At 37.6% G+C, this 13803-nt stretch overlaps 1 protein-coding gene across 2 annotated transcripts; it reads right to left on the bottom strand.

The window, feature by feature from the left end:
• Positions 1 to 1938: 1938 nt before the first annotated feature.
• Positions 1939 to 12305, bottom strand: MEPE (matrix extracellular phosphoglycoprotein). 2 transcript variants are annotated; one of them, XM_025998060.2, is made up of 4 exons: positions 12252 to 12305; positions 7881 to 7934; positions 6864 to 6956; positions 1939 to 3489 (listed from the first exon to the last, which is right to left on the bottom strand). In XM_025998060.2, exons 1-4 carry the CDS (start codon positions 12303 to 12305, stop codon positions 2017 to 2019), a joined length of 1674 nt encoding a protein of 557 aa, XP_025853845.2. In that variant the 3' UTR covers positions 1939 to 2016. The 2 variants fall into 2 exon arrangements, with proteins under 2 accessions (XP_025853845.2, XP_025853846.2); XM_025998061.2 differs by lacking the exon at positions 6864 to 6956.
• Between the last annotated feature and the right edge of the window lie 1498 nt (positions 12306 to 13803).

A 13803-nucleotide genomic window follows, 5' to 3' on the forward strand; every position in this document is an offset into this window, starting at 1 on the left:
TGTTTATCAGTTTATTGTAAAAGGATATGATAAAAGATACCAATGAACATCCAGGTGGAGGAGATGTGAAGGATAAGGTATGTGGGAAGCACAGAGCTTCCATGCCCTCTCCAGGTAGGCTGTCTCCTGTCACCTCCACATGTTTGCCAACCTGAGACCTCTCTGAACACCATACTTCTGAGGTGTTTGTGGAGGCTTCATCACATGTGTGTAATTAACTACTAACTCCGTTTCTAGCCCCTCTTCCCTCTCTGAAGAATGGAGGGGATAGGATTGAAAATTTCATGCTTTTATTTTATTTATTTCTTTTTTAAGATTTTATTTATTTGAGAGAGAGAGAGAGAGAGGAAGTGGGAGAGAGAGAGAGAGAGAGAGAGAGAGCATGAGCAGGGTGAGGAACAGAGGGAGGAGCAAGCTCTGTGCTGAGCAGGAAGTCTGACATGGGGCTCCATCCCAGGACCCCAGGATCATGACTTGAGCAGAAGGCAGATGTTTAGCTGACTGAGCCACCCAGTTGCCCCAAATTTCAAGCTTTTGATCTAGTCTCTCTAGTGACCAGCCCCCATCTAGGAGCCTACCAAGAGTCACTTCATTAGAACAAAAGACCTAGGATATTTCAAGGGATTTAGGAATTCTCTGTCAGGAACCTGGGTCAAAGACCAAATACTAGAATTAAAGATGCTCCAATTGCCCTTATCACTTAGGAAATTACAAGGATTTTCAGAGTTCTATGCCAGGAACTGGGGGGCAGAGACCAATATATTTTCTGTTATCTCACCCCTTTTCTTCATGGTCACAGAATGGCTGCTGCACCTCTAAGCATTGTGTTATGTCAAACAAAGAAGATTAGGGAAAGAAGTGAGGAATCATGGTTCTAGTCGTAAAAGTTTTTCTTATCAGGAAGAGCAAAAAAGCCTTCCAGAATTTCATTCCCCTCCCTTACCGGGCAGCTTGGGTCCAATTTCCACAACAGTGTCATAAGTCCAATAGGTGGAAAAACATCTATATGAAAAATTTGGGAAAAGAAATTAACTGGAAGTAATTTAGGACAAGTCAATGAATAATATTTGCCAAAGTAAATTTTTCTCTTGGCCTTGTACTTGTGCTTCTCCTTCTCAATGTATCCCTGTTCCTCCTCCCTTCACCCCATTCCCTTCTTTGTCTGGAAGGAGGCAGAACTAATGAAAGTAGTGATAATGTGGTAAGTTGTTTCGGGAAATAAAATTTGTCTTTTTAAAAAAGATTTTATTTATTTGGGTGAGAGAGACAGACAGTGAGAGAGAGAGCACGAGTGGGGGAGGAGAGGGGGAGGCAGGCTCCCCGTTGAGATGGGGGGGGATCCCAGGACCCTGGGATCATGACCTGAGTCAAAGGCAGATTTTTAACTGACTGAACCACCTAGGTGATCTTGTAAGAAGTTATAAATGTGCAATACAAGAAGGGAACATAGAAAGCTATGAAGCAGGACATCTTCATTAGAGCACAGGGAGGTCAGAAGAAGAAGGAAATGCTGCTTTAAGTACAGTGGGATGAGAGAACGTGGCTAAGCTTTATTCAGCAGATTAACTTCATAACACTGCCTTTGCCAGCAGCAGAACTAATCTTGTTGTCTCTGAAATGAAGCACCACAGACAGCAGATTTTCTTAGAGTTTATTTAATTACAGATTACCATATGAGAGATATTGTTGTTCTTCATATCTATAAAGCAAACAGCATAGGAAGGCTTTTGTGACACTCACAAACTAGTTTTAAATGACATCTATTCAAATGTGAACTATTCCACAAATCCTTAATTAATTTTTCTCCTTTAAAACAAACGTCATAACTTTGAATAGAATTTCAGACTGTGACCATTACGATAGCAACAAATCTCCCCCAGGGGCTGGTTTTCTTGGCTTACTCAATCTCCGCTCTGCTCTTTCTCATCTGGTCTGCCCTCAGATGGCTCCCCTTTTCTGTCAGGTTACAGATGATGAGGTATTTGGACCTCTATCCTGCTGGTAATTTCTCGTGGGCTAGTCACCATCACTCTCACTGGAACTGTCACTGTCAGATGATTCACTACTATCATGCCTTCTAGGGGGCTGGCTCACTCTTCTCCTGGAATGGGGTTTTCTGTAACCCCAGGAGCCTTTCCTCTTTGGCACACCCTTATTCCATGTAGAGTTTTGTCTGTGGGGTACATAATGATTTTTTCTGCTCTGTGTTATTATAGTGTCCTCATTATTGAGGCCATTATGGGAACCTATTTCATTTTTAATTTCGTTATCAAGATCATGAGAAGGAACAAGCTGGCTCTGACTTTTGCCCTTAGTGGGAAATCTTTGTTTTTCAGTTGAGATGACTTTATTCCTATTAGAATGCTCTGTATCTTTTCTACTACTACCTTTGCCATTTTTTGGAATTTCATTATAATTAGTACTTTCAGCTACATCACTACTGCCTTCAGCTTTTTTCTCTTTTGAGGGTGGAAAAGGGTAATGAAAGTCTACTTTCCCTTGGTGAGCATTTTGGCTGTTGGCACCTACTCTGTTTCCTTCTTTTCCAGGGAGTTCCTTAAAGTTGGTGCTACCTATGATATCGTTGCTGCCCTCTACTAGGCTTACATCAGTGCTTGCCTCTTTTCTTGTTTCATCCCTGGTTCCAGTGGTACTTCCACCACTTTCTTCTCTTTCTGGGATCTCATTATAACCTGGCCTTCTTGCATCAGGACTGATAGTATCAGCTTCACGTGGGCCAGAAGACTCTGTTTGTATATCTGCACCTTTTAGGTCAGGACCAATAGGTTCTCCCTTACCAGAAATGTCCTTAAAAGGTTGACCATCTCCGCTGAAAGGAGAGATATCATTGTCCCCCCTCTCTTGAAGATCTGGGTAACCACTGCCTTCAAAATCACTGGGGATTTTTTTGACTTTTTGGAGCTGTTTTGGATAGTCAATGTTGTGTTGGGTATGATGGGTGCTTTTGCTTTTAACTGGAATATTCTGGGCTTGAGGATCTCTTTGATAATTCTTCCTATTTTTTGAGGGGACTTTAACATAGTTCACACTTGCTGGAATTTTGCTTAGAATATTTCTGGGTTTGTTCTCTTTGTTTTCTTCTGCCAAGAGTTCAGTCACAGTCCCTGGCTCCATTATATGTTGCATATTATTTCTGATGAGAGCTGTACCATATTCTTCTTGGTCATGTGATTTGTTGATAGCATTGTCTTTATCCTCGGCCCCATTATTCCCAGGGGATTCAAGGTAAACGGACATCTTTAGGTCACTGTGGGCATTTTCTTTGTTATTAATGCTATCAACTTCATTTGTGGTCTGTATGTTTTCAAAAAGAGTTTGGGTTTTGCTACTTTCTTTATTTTCACTGGCTCCAAGAATGGACAAGTTTTTCTCTCTTTCCTGGGCAATGTTTTCTTTAGGTGCTGGCTCTTGATTTCTTCTCTTACCAGAATTTTGAAGAGCAGTATTTTCTTTGTTTTTTTCTTCCTGCTAAAGTGTAATTTTCAACATAAAGTATTATTATATATTAAATTTTAAAAATTTAATAATTCCTAGGCAATTTAAAAAGAATTACCCACCAGATATTTAAGAGAAAGACTATTAATTCAATAGAAGTTTGTTGGCAGAGATAATTTTGGAATGATCCAAGCAAGTTTCATGGATAAAGAATGAATTGGTAAAGAATGGCTCTCCTTTAGCCTGTGGGGTCCCACGGGGCCCCACACTCTGATGTGGCCTGAGCAGCCCTGAGCACAAAGCATCTAGTAGCTTCCTTGCCCTGGCCACAGCCCTGTTTTGACTAATACAGCTTAATTTCATCCTGTCTTTTTTGGCCACCACTTCAGTCTGTTGGCTCTTATTGAGCATGTGGACGTATTAATTAAGTGTGTGCAAATACATGAGCGCTCCCAGATGAAGGAAAAAAGTGTAATCAGTTAGAAGCTTGCACTCACAGGGCAAGTGTGTAGGGAAGACAAAGGAGATGGAAAACCCACATTCAGGGAAGCCAGGGTATTGGGGAATTACATTTAGTGGAACAGCAGGCAGCTTGATCCCAATCAAGTGCTTGTTGAAAGTACGTGTACTTTCGAAAGAGCACAGGTATTAGAATGAGTTGTCCAACTCTACCGTTTATGAGCTATGTGATCTTAGAAACCTTATTTTTTTTTTTTACTTCTCTGAGGCTCAGCTTTCTTAATTGTAAAATAAGAAAAATGACACCTACCTTTTAGGATTGTTGGGAGAATTAATGGTTTGTTTGTTTGTTTTTAAGATTTTATTTATTTATTTATTCACAAGAGACACACAGAGAGAGAGAGAGGCAGAGACATAGGCAGAGGGAGAAGCAGGCTCCCTGCAGGAGATGTGGGACTCTATCCCGGGACTCCAGGATCACACCCTGAGCCGAAGGCAGACCTTTAACCGCTGAGCCACTCAGGCATCCCAATTAATGGTTTTATTAAATGTTATAATGTGTGTAAAGTATCTAGAACAATGTCAATGTGTAAGACAAATGATGGTAACTATCATTTCATACATAACCACATATAGCCCTTTATCAAATGGCTGCTTGCTTTTTTCTATATTGTGAGTAATAGTCACTTGATTATTGGATGCTATTTCCCAGTACCTGTTCCTCCCTAACTGTGGTAGTGACAGATGGAGACAGACTAACTCTGGACCCTTCTCTCCATGTACCAACTGAATGTCACCCTCTGGGAGGGTTATGTGAGCTTCTGGCCCCTCATACTATGCCCTCTGAAATTTATTTTGCTTGGACTTCCTATTTCTCTCTTTCTTTTATCTGCAAATAAGAATATCATTTATTTGAAGGACTGCTTACTTTTCCACATGTATCTTACCATTGGAAACAGTGGGGAGATTGTTGAATCAGCTCATGCATGAATCTCAAGATTAAAAAGAGTTTATGGAAATGCCTTCTACTCTTAGGAAACTGGCTAATGCACAGCATACAAAAGATATAACTTGTAGTATCTTTAAGATATAATTTGAAATTATTAATTTGTTTCAGTTATGATATTCACTGATCTTTTATATTGGCAAGGATATTCTGAAAATAGGCAATATTTTTCTGTGGGGGGAAGTGTGATCGAAACAAACTTTACAGTAAATTATTTCTGAATAAAAAGTATTTTAAACATTTGGCTTATTTTAAGTCATTGAATCTTGGAAAGTTTTACGTGGACATTTATATCTTCCTTTGAAATCAAGTTCATTTGCTCATTGTGAATATGGCTTTTTGCGCTAAATAGTTGTGTTAATCAGTAAACTATGATAATCCTTTTTAACTTATTTTCTCTCCCTACTTTGCCATGGGAAATTTTGTTTTCTTTCTGGTGCTTCAACTGCCTTGAAAACAGTAGCAAAGGGACACCTGGGTGGCTCAGTGGTTGAGCGGCTGCCTTTGGCTCAGGGCATCATCCTGGGGCCCTGGGATAGATGAACCTTGCATCGGGCTCCCTGCATGGAGCCTGCTTCTCCCTCTGCCTGTGTCTCTGCCTCTCTCTTTGTGTCTCTCATGAATAAATAAATAAAATACTTTTTAAAACTCCACAAAGCAGTAGCATGTATACTAATGAATTGTGTCCATTTCATTAAAGACTGAATAGAGTTCTTTTATAGATGAAAACATGAAACAACTTTTAAACTGTGGAATGTAATAGTCATTTTTGTATTTGTTATTTTAAATGATTTCTGGTTGCATCACTGCCTGCATGATGGTCCTTGTATCAGTTGGGTGGTCTGATTTCCTATGCTCTGCTTTTCTCTCTCAGTGCCCTAGTTCATATTATTCTTTTCATGGGGAATGGCCTCTCCCATCTGCTCATTTGCTCAAATTGTACTCATCTTCTAAAGCCCAGCTCAATTATTTCCATTATGTAGCTTTCCCTAAGTACCAGACTAGGAACTAATCTTTTTCTACCCTAAGCCCCTAAATTCATGGTTTTTTGGGTACTACTCCCACAGCATTTTGCACATTCTGAATCGACTTTATAATGACTTTCATAAGTGTCTTTTTTTTTCTAACTCAGCTCCTGAAGAGAAAGAATTAAGTTTTCTTAATCATTTTATCTCACATAGTATTTTGCTCAACATATATTTATTACAACAAAAACATTTTAACTTAGTATAACAAATTAGCTTAACAGGCAGTTAGTATTAGAGATGCCATCTAAAGAATAATGAGCAGAACAAAATAACATTCTGAAGAAAAGCTACTACTTTCATGGGAAATGAAGCCAGATTTGGAAAAAGTAAATAGTCCTTCTGCTGATGGCATTTTAAGCTGTTTCTAGCTCTTTGGCCAATGAATCTGCAAAAAAGAGACTGAATGAAAAGAATTATTGTCCTATTCCAGGGACAAGGCCCTTATTCTTTCTCTTTCAAGCATTCTCACCCAGATGGAGTCATCAGTGGAATGAATTTAAGGGGCACTAAAACATGTCCCTCTTAAGGGCAAAATGATTTCTCCTATTAGCTTTCTAAACCTCACCATTAGAATATATGCTAGAATATGTTCAGAAACCCTTCTTACAAAAGGCCAAATGTTACTCAGAAGCAAGAAAAATGCATGGGCATCGGGGGTCCACCAGTATCACATACCTGCTAGGGCAAATCCTGAAGCAGGGCAGGATTTGGATGAGGGCGTGGGGTGGTCCATCTGTGTCAGAGTTTTTTTAACTCTTTTAGCAAAGATATTTAAGGAGCCAGGGACTGTGGCACCCGCCACAGACAGAAACCCAGAATAATCAAAAGGAAAGTTGTCTCCAATAACAGTTTCCCCTAGGGTCAGTCCAGATTTTGGCTCCTGATAAGTATCTTCGCTCAGAGATTAAGCTTACCTTTATGTCAGTTTGATTTTTCCTCCCCGATGATGTGTAAACATACTTAAAAATATAATACCCATGTTTCTCATGGTGGCCTTTGTACGTTATCTACAAAAACATAACATTATATTAAGATGTGTTTATAACATTAAATTTCCTGGCTCTCTTTCTGATTGTACAAGATATTCTTTAACTTAGGTGAAGTCAAATTCTGCCTCTGACAAATGGTAGTGCTTCTTATAACCACAGGAGAGCGTCTGTCAGCCAGCTCCTAAAGATAAACCTTGTCCCTTTTTTTTCTACATGCCTGTAAATCTGTTTTCTCTAAGGATGACAAACAACTGCTCTCTCTCGCAGGGTATATTAATTTTGTTATCAAATTTCAGTGGAAATGGAGCATTTGGAAGTGTTTTCAGGTGGGAGGGGCTGTACGGATTGGGAGAAATGTAGGTTTTACAGTATTCATGTCTGTGGTCAAATTGGAAAGATTCACAGCATGAGCATTCAGGCTCTGATGTTGGCAGTTTTTACCTTCGTAATTTTCAGCTGTGATGAAGAACAGAAGATTGTTAGGTCTTAGAAAAGAATTTTCTGAAACGGCCAGGAGAAACAATGGTAGGCTGCAATTTGGTGACATGAAAAACTGAGGCTACTTGTTTAACTTTCTGCATGCATATGGAAAACTAACTCCTTGTAAACAGAATTCCACATGAAGATTTAACTCTTTTCCCATTCTTTCTTCCCTCCTTTGTTGTTTTGTTCTCATGTACATGTGTGGGAAAATAGTTTGCTAATAAATATGCCAGGCTTTTTACTCACTTCTCCCTCGGAAGAAAGAAGTCACAGTGAAGAGAAACAAATTTCCATTCAGAATGTTTCTCTTTTCTATCTAAGTGCCAAAATTATGTTGTGTAATTTTGCACTTCCCTTCTAAGTGCACAAGAATATTTTGACAGTTGAAAATTTCCTCTCAGGAGTTTTTTTCTTTACAAAGTTGAAATAGATTTATTTGAGAAGAATAATTCTGTTTACCCTCTGTTCTTCCACACAGTCATCCTTGGTTTTCCCAGTCGGTGGCTGAAATGTCTGGAAGGAAACAAGAAATAAAACTTCACCAAACATTCATCTCTTCACCCATTTCTGCAAACAATAAATGTCTCGTTTATTTTTCTCTTGCTGAATTTTATTCTTCAATGTAGAAAATCATTGCAACCAAAGAAGATGGATAAAGTACATTAATATTTGTTTTAGTCGGACAAAAGAGGATGCCCACATTTTTCCTCCAGAGGGAGACAATGCCATCTCCAATAGAACCATATTCAAGCACAGAATTGCCACACTGGGGAGGGGTGGCACTCCAGATATGGAAGCTTGGATGTTGCTGATATCAACTGAAAAATAAGTTTTTACTGGCACATTGGGAGTTGTTTAGTATCAGTGAACCAAACTCAGAGCCCAGTGATGTGAATTATTTGTGTGCAGTGATTGCATAAGTTTAGTAACTGCTGTATTAGCAAAGGGCTGATACTGCTATTGGTCCAGCAAAAGTAAAACTGTAGCCCTGTACATAAGGGGTAAGATCACATTCAGGGATGGTACTTGGCTGTTGTCAGTCACCTGAGCAGAGATTTCTGTCAGGGAAGGAAAAATGGAGTGGCCCGCAGATTGGATCTTGAGAGTACCTGGGGTGAGAGGTAGCTACTGAAGTGGAGAAAGGTCAGAAACTAGGAAGGAATAGATCCGGGCAGCGTGTTCCAGGCTTTTGGGCTTAAATTTAGGTGTCACAGGAGAGCCTGAAGAAGAGGACCGGAGAATTTTGGAGCAAGCTTGCTGTGAAAGAACAGACATAACAATTCTCTTATTCCCAGTATTTTAACTTTCTTATTTCTTTTTGAAACTCCTAAGTTATCTCAGATTTCAGAAAAGGAACCAGTAGTCAAGACTGGTTTGTGTTTATATGCATGTGCTAAAGTGACAGCAGGCATCATGATGGTATGTATCAGTCGTAAAACAGAGAGAACCCCTGAAGGGAAAGATGAAATAAAAAGGCCTTATCCACCTAGAGAGTATTCTTCCTGAATAAGCCTCCATGATCTGTATTTTTCTGCAGTAAAATATAGGCAATTATCCTTTCAGATATTGCACTTTAGCTCTTTTTAGAATGACCTCTATAAACTGCATTTCCTGAGTAACTTTGCTGTCTGGGTTCAGCCTTGGTTTGGCTAATGGAAGGCCTAGCCTGGCATTGAGAGTAGAAAGAGAGCGGCCAAGGTATATTTTCCTGGTCTGTCTCTGTTTTGGGCTGTATCTCTCGGATTGGACACATCTCTTTTGTGCTCCTGCCTCCTCTGGGGTCCCTTCCCCCACGCAGGGCACCGAGAACACCACCTCTTTCCTTGTTTCTTCAGCCCAAGGAGTAGTAGTAGTTTTAATCTTTGGGTTGCCTCACCACCCATGATTTGCTCTTTCTGTTTGTCCTATACTTTATAACTATTCTCCAAATAAAATTTCTCTATTGAACTGCCCATCATGAGAGTTTTGTTTTATTTTAATTTTATTTTCCTGACTGGACCCTAACTGATAAAATTGTCTTAGAAATAAACTCAAAACTTTAGTAAAAGTACCCTGTTGGCTTGGCTCCAAGGCACATCTGCCTAACATTCCATTATATTCTAGAAACAAAAATGGTTTGTCAGTAACACCTTATATTTACATAGCCCTTTACAGTTTGTAAACTACTTTTGTATATATAATCTCATCTGATTCCCCTAATAACCCCCGTGAGACAGGCAGTAGAAGAAACAAAATTGTCTACACTTAAACAGCTGGTAGAAGTAGTAGAAGATATATTGTAAAAGAGATATTGTAAGCAAATCCTTAGTCTCAAATTCCGAGGGTTAAAATAGATTTTTAAGTGGCCTGCTGTATGCCAAAAAATCATCTTTAATAATAAGAGGAAATGTTCTTGAATTTTACATTATGTACCTTTAAGGCATATTTTATAATTCTATCCATGATTGACTTTTTCTTATGCTGGTTCTTATAAGTTTAGAACATAGAGTCATTTCTCAAAAATATCAAAACAGTGAAAATAATTCTGAATATGGTGCTGTGGGAAAGAGAAAACATAAAAATGAGATGGGTAGATATTAAGCAAGAGAAAAAATGATGGTTTGGGGTATTTGGCATCTTCTCATAGAACAGACACACACATGAATTAAAAACATACTTGATAGTATAGAGAACCTTCATAAAGTTTGCAATAATAAGTCATGAACTTACAACAAAGTAGCTTATAACAAAGTCTGTAGTCTAACTGCATGTTGATAAATATAATTGAATTGCATGGTCCAATATCCACCTTTTGTTTTCTTCAAATTTTGTTTTTTTTTTCTTCAAATTTTGTTTTTGAAGGAAACCAGAATATCACCCCTAAAATATGCTTCTTTGACATAAAAATTATTTTGAACTGAAGGCAATTAAGTCATAAATGTAGAAAAAGTTCCCTCTTTGCTGCCTAAAGGTAGGAAACAAATTGTCCTGTTCCTGAAGACCGGCTTTCATCAGTTCAGGGATGACACCAGAGAAATCCACAAACAAATTTTGTTAGACTAATCCTCATCTTCTCATTAAGAAGTATAAAGACTACTTAGCTTTAGTTGGACTACCCTCAGCCTAAATCCCTTTGTCTTATCAATTTTTTACAAATTTACTGTTTCCTTGTCTAAAAGATATAAAATTTTCCTGCTTTGGTCACCTCTTTGACTCTTCATTCTCTTGTGACAGCTCCCGTGTGCATATAGAAATTTAGTAACATTTGTATGCTTTTCTCTTGTTAATCTGTCTTTGTCAATTTAATTTTCTGACTGGAGCCATGAACACAAAGAAGGTTGAGGAAATCTTTTGTTCTCCTACAGTTTGAATTTGGATTATAATTCCAAAAGAGATGTAAATGACTCAATATATTCTAATTTCTGATACCACAATCCATTAATAATTTAGGTAATTGACTAAAGGGAATCTATATATCTGAGAGGAAACATCACATTTAGCCATTCATAATCCCAAATTTTGTCTCTATTTCCTTGTTGAGCCTCTTTCATCTGCAATATGCAGCCCTCGCTTCTCCCCCGACACCCATTTTGCAGTTCTCCCACATTTGACTGTGGCCTTGTAATGGAGAAGGCATTATCTCCCTCTGCAGAAGAATGCTGGCACCTTCTCTTGATCAGTGGTCACTGGATTGATATTGACATAGCATTTACTGGAAAATGGTCAGAAGGTGCCATTCCAGCTGTTCTTTGGAATGTGTTGCTTAAATAGATTCATCCTCAGCTGGTGGGATTGAGCTGAGTCAGCAGGACCCACTCAATTCTCATCATGCCTAAGCACATGCCTCTGTGGTCGTGACTGAGCTGAGTTGTGTGGATGGGGCCTGGCAGATGTCTATTTTAGGCAGTATGGCCCACCACAGGACTATCAAAGGATATGTGCTAAGAAGGTCCATGCTTTCCTCAATTTTCTGCTGTCCTCGCTAGATGGCATGGTTTATGCTCATCACTGGGTCACCCAGCTGGTCACTCACTGGCTCAGGACCTATATTTAAGTACTTCCGGCAACAGAATGACTACTTGTTTCCATGCTCCCCAACTGAAATGGTTCTGAAAAGCTAGGATGCTTTTCAGACATTATCTAATTAGCACTATGTCTGCACTGCAAAAAATATCAGTAACACTCAGCATTTTCACAAGATAATTTAGTCACATCCTGAGTACTCATCTGAGTGAATCAGAAGGAAGAAAAGACACAAAAGGAAATTGCAGCTCAATTTATGTTAAGCTTAAAAGTCCTTCTTCCCATCTTTAGCCTTCCTGTTGAAGAGAAAAATCATTAGCACGATTTCAGTGTCGGGTCTTACAAGAATTACAGAAAGGGTCTGGTTTCTTTCCATTGCCAGGTATTTACAAAATCTAGTTGATCAGCTTTAAAACAGCCAAGTCAAATTTTTTTCAGTTTTTAGTAAAATAGTGAAAGTTCTTTAGACGTGTTATAATTTGGTCTCTGAGCATTTACTCATTAACAATAGTTGATTTGAAACACTGTGACTGGCTATTGATTTTCTCAAAAATACTCTTGGTGGCACTTCTTGAAAGGCAGTATGTTGACATTTTATAATTCAGCACATATTTATTGAGGCCCTCCTTGGTAATAGACATTTGTGTCAAGTGCTGTATGCTTTCTTTTTGCTTGGTACTTTCTTGCAACTAAACTAGGTAAGGCTTACTAACTAAAAAAAAAAAAAAAAAAGGAAAAAAAAAAAAGAAAAAAAGAAAGAAACATTGCTTAGAGAAATAATGAGAGCAAGAGATAATATGATGCATAACTGAATTCGTAAATGCTTACTGGTGCTGCCCAAGTCACGCTGAAAAGAAGCAGTCCCAAACAGACAGTTTGCATCTCTGAGACTCTCTGCAAAAAGACAATAAAATTTTACCCTAAAATATTGCCAATTATGAACTAAAGTCTTAAGAATAAATAAAATACAAAAATATATACAAACATCTTTTTCCCAGTAGTCCATTTCCTTGTTTTAAAAAAACCATGTATAGTTTATAACCAAATGTAGATTATTTTAATCTAAGAGCCTTCATATGTAATTATTCTGTGTGAAAGTGAAAATTGTCCAATATTATTAAAACAATGAAGTCAGGAGATAGAAATGAATTTTATAGATACATTTACTTGCTCTATTATCAGCCCAAACTTTTCCCTTTCGTTTTTAGAGATCATTTAATTTTATTATTGTATAATTCATAATAGTATCAAGTTAGTGTAAGAACTCATAACAGACTCTACATGAGTGCCAGCAAAGCAGGCTTACTGTGAGGAATAAATAATTTTGTCTGCTGCCAGTAAGATCCCCTAATCTATATCCTTATATTCATTAGCAATTTATCTGGGCTAGAAGCCATCCATGGGCTGCAGAGTGAAACAATTTGTGTAATCCTTATATTAATAGCTAAAATTTACTGAATACTAAAATGAGCTAACCACTCTTCTAAAAATTTTGCATATATTCAATTAATTGAGCCTCACCACAACCCTATGGGTTAGATGGTGTTACTATTCTTGTTTTAGAATAGGAAATAGAAAGTCAAATAATTTGACTCAGAATTCCCAGGTATTGAGAGGTATAACTGGGATTAGTATCCAAGCAATGTAACTATAGAGCCAGTAATCATAATGAAGACTCTATGCCATCTTGAATAAGTTTCTATTTTATTACAGAAAAATCTACATGTAGTAGATTTCATTTTATTACAGAAAAATCTACATGTAGTTGATTTAAAGGCAAATAATATTTTATATTGAGCTCAACAAAATTATGCTTAAACATTAATATTTAGCTATGGATAAAGGTACATATTTATACTTTGGTGAATACTAAGAGGAGCTAGTGAGCTCATTTACATTAAGTAGCCATTATTGAAAAAAAAAGTCAATATAATAGTGGATTATTAATCTGTTGGTTTTGATGAATATTAGGTATTTTTCTGACTACCACCCAGACATATAGAACGAATTCGAGAATAAAAAATTTATACCACTCTTTGAGATTGTTTGGGGAAAACACTTTTAATGGGAATAATAATCTAAATGCTGTTGCAATCTTTAAACATTTCAAGGTAAAAATTTTTATTTGGAGAAATAATGTAACTATTAAATATATTCTAAAAACTCTAGGCTATTTGCTTCTAAACAATATGATTTTCATGACCTTAAACCTAACTATAATTTAGCCATCCACATATTTTAGAGATCAGGACAATACAAGTCATTTATCAAATGACTTAATGCTCATCAGTAGAAATATCTGCATGAATAACTATGCATATTCAAACACATGCATATAAAACTATGAATATGCTTATATTATCCTTATTCTGGTTTATAA

Source organism: Vulpes vulpes, chromosome 4 (genome assembly GCF_048418805.1).
Source record: "Vulpes vulpes isolate BD-2025 chromosome 4, VulVul3, whole genome shotgun sequence".
NCBI classification, from domain to species: Eukaryota; Metazoa; Chordata; class Mammalia; order Carnivora; family Canidae; genus Vulpes; species Vulpes vulpes.

Coding starts and splice junctions, on each gene's coding strand:
- MEPE (XM_025998060.2), bottom strand. CDS start 12,305: ATGCAAACTGTCTGTTTGGGACTGCTTCTTTTCAGCGTGACTTGGGCA. Junction 7,935..12,251: donor GCGTGACTTGGGCAGCACCA/GTAAGCATTTAC, acceptor GTTTCCTTCCAG/ACATTTCAGCCACCGACTGG. Junction 3,490..6,863: donor AAAATCAAACTGACATAAAG/GTAAGCTTAATC, acceptor ATTACACTTTAG/CAGGAAGAAAAAAACAAAGA.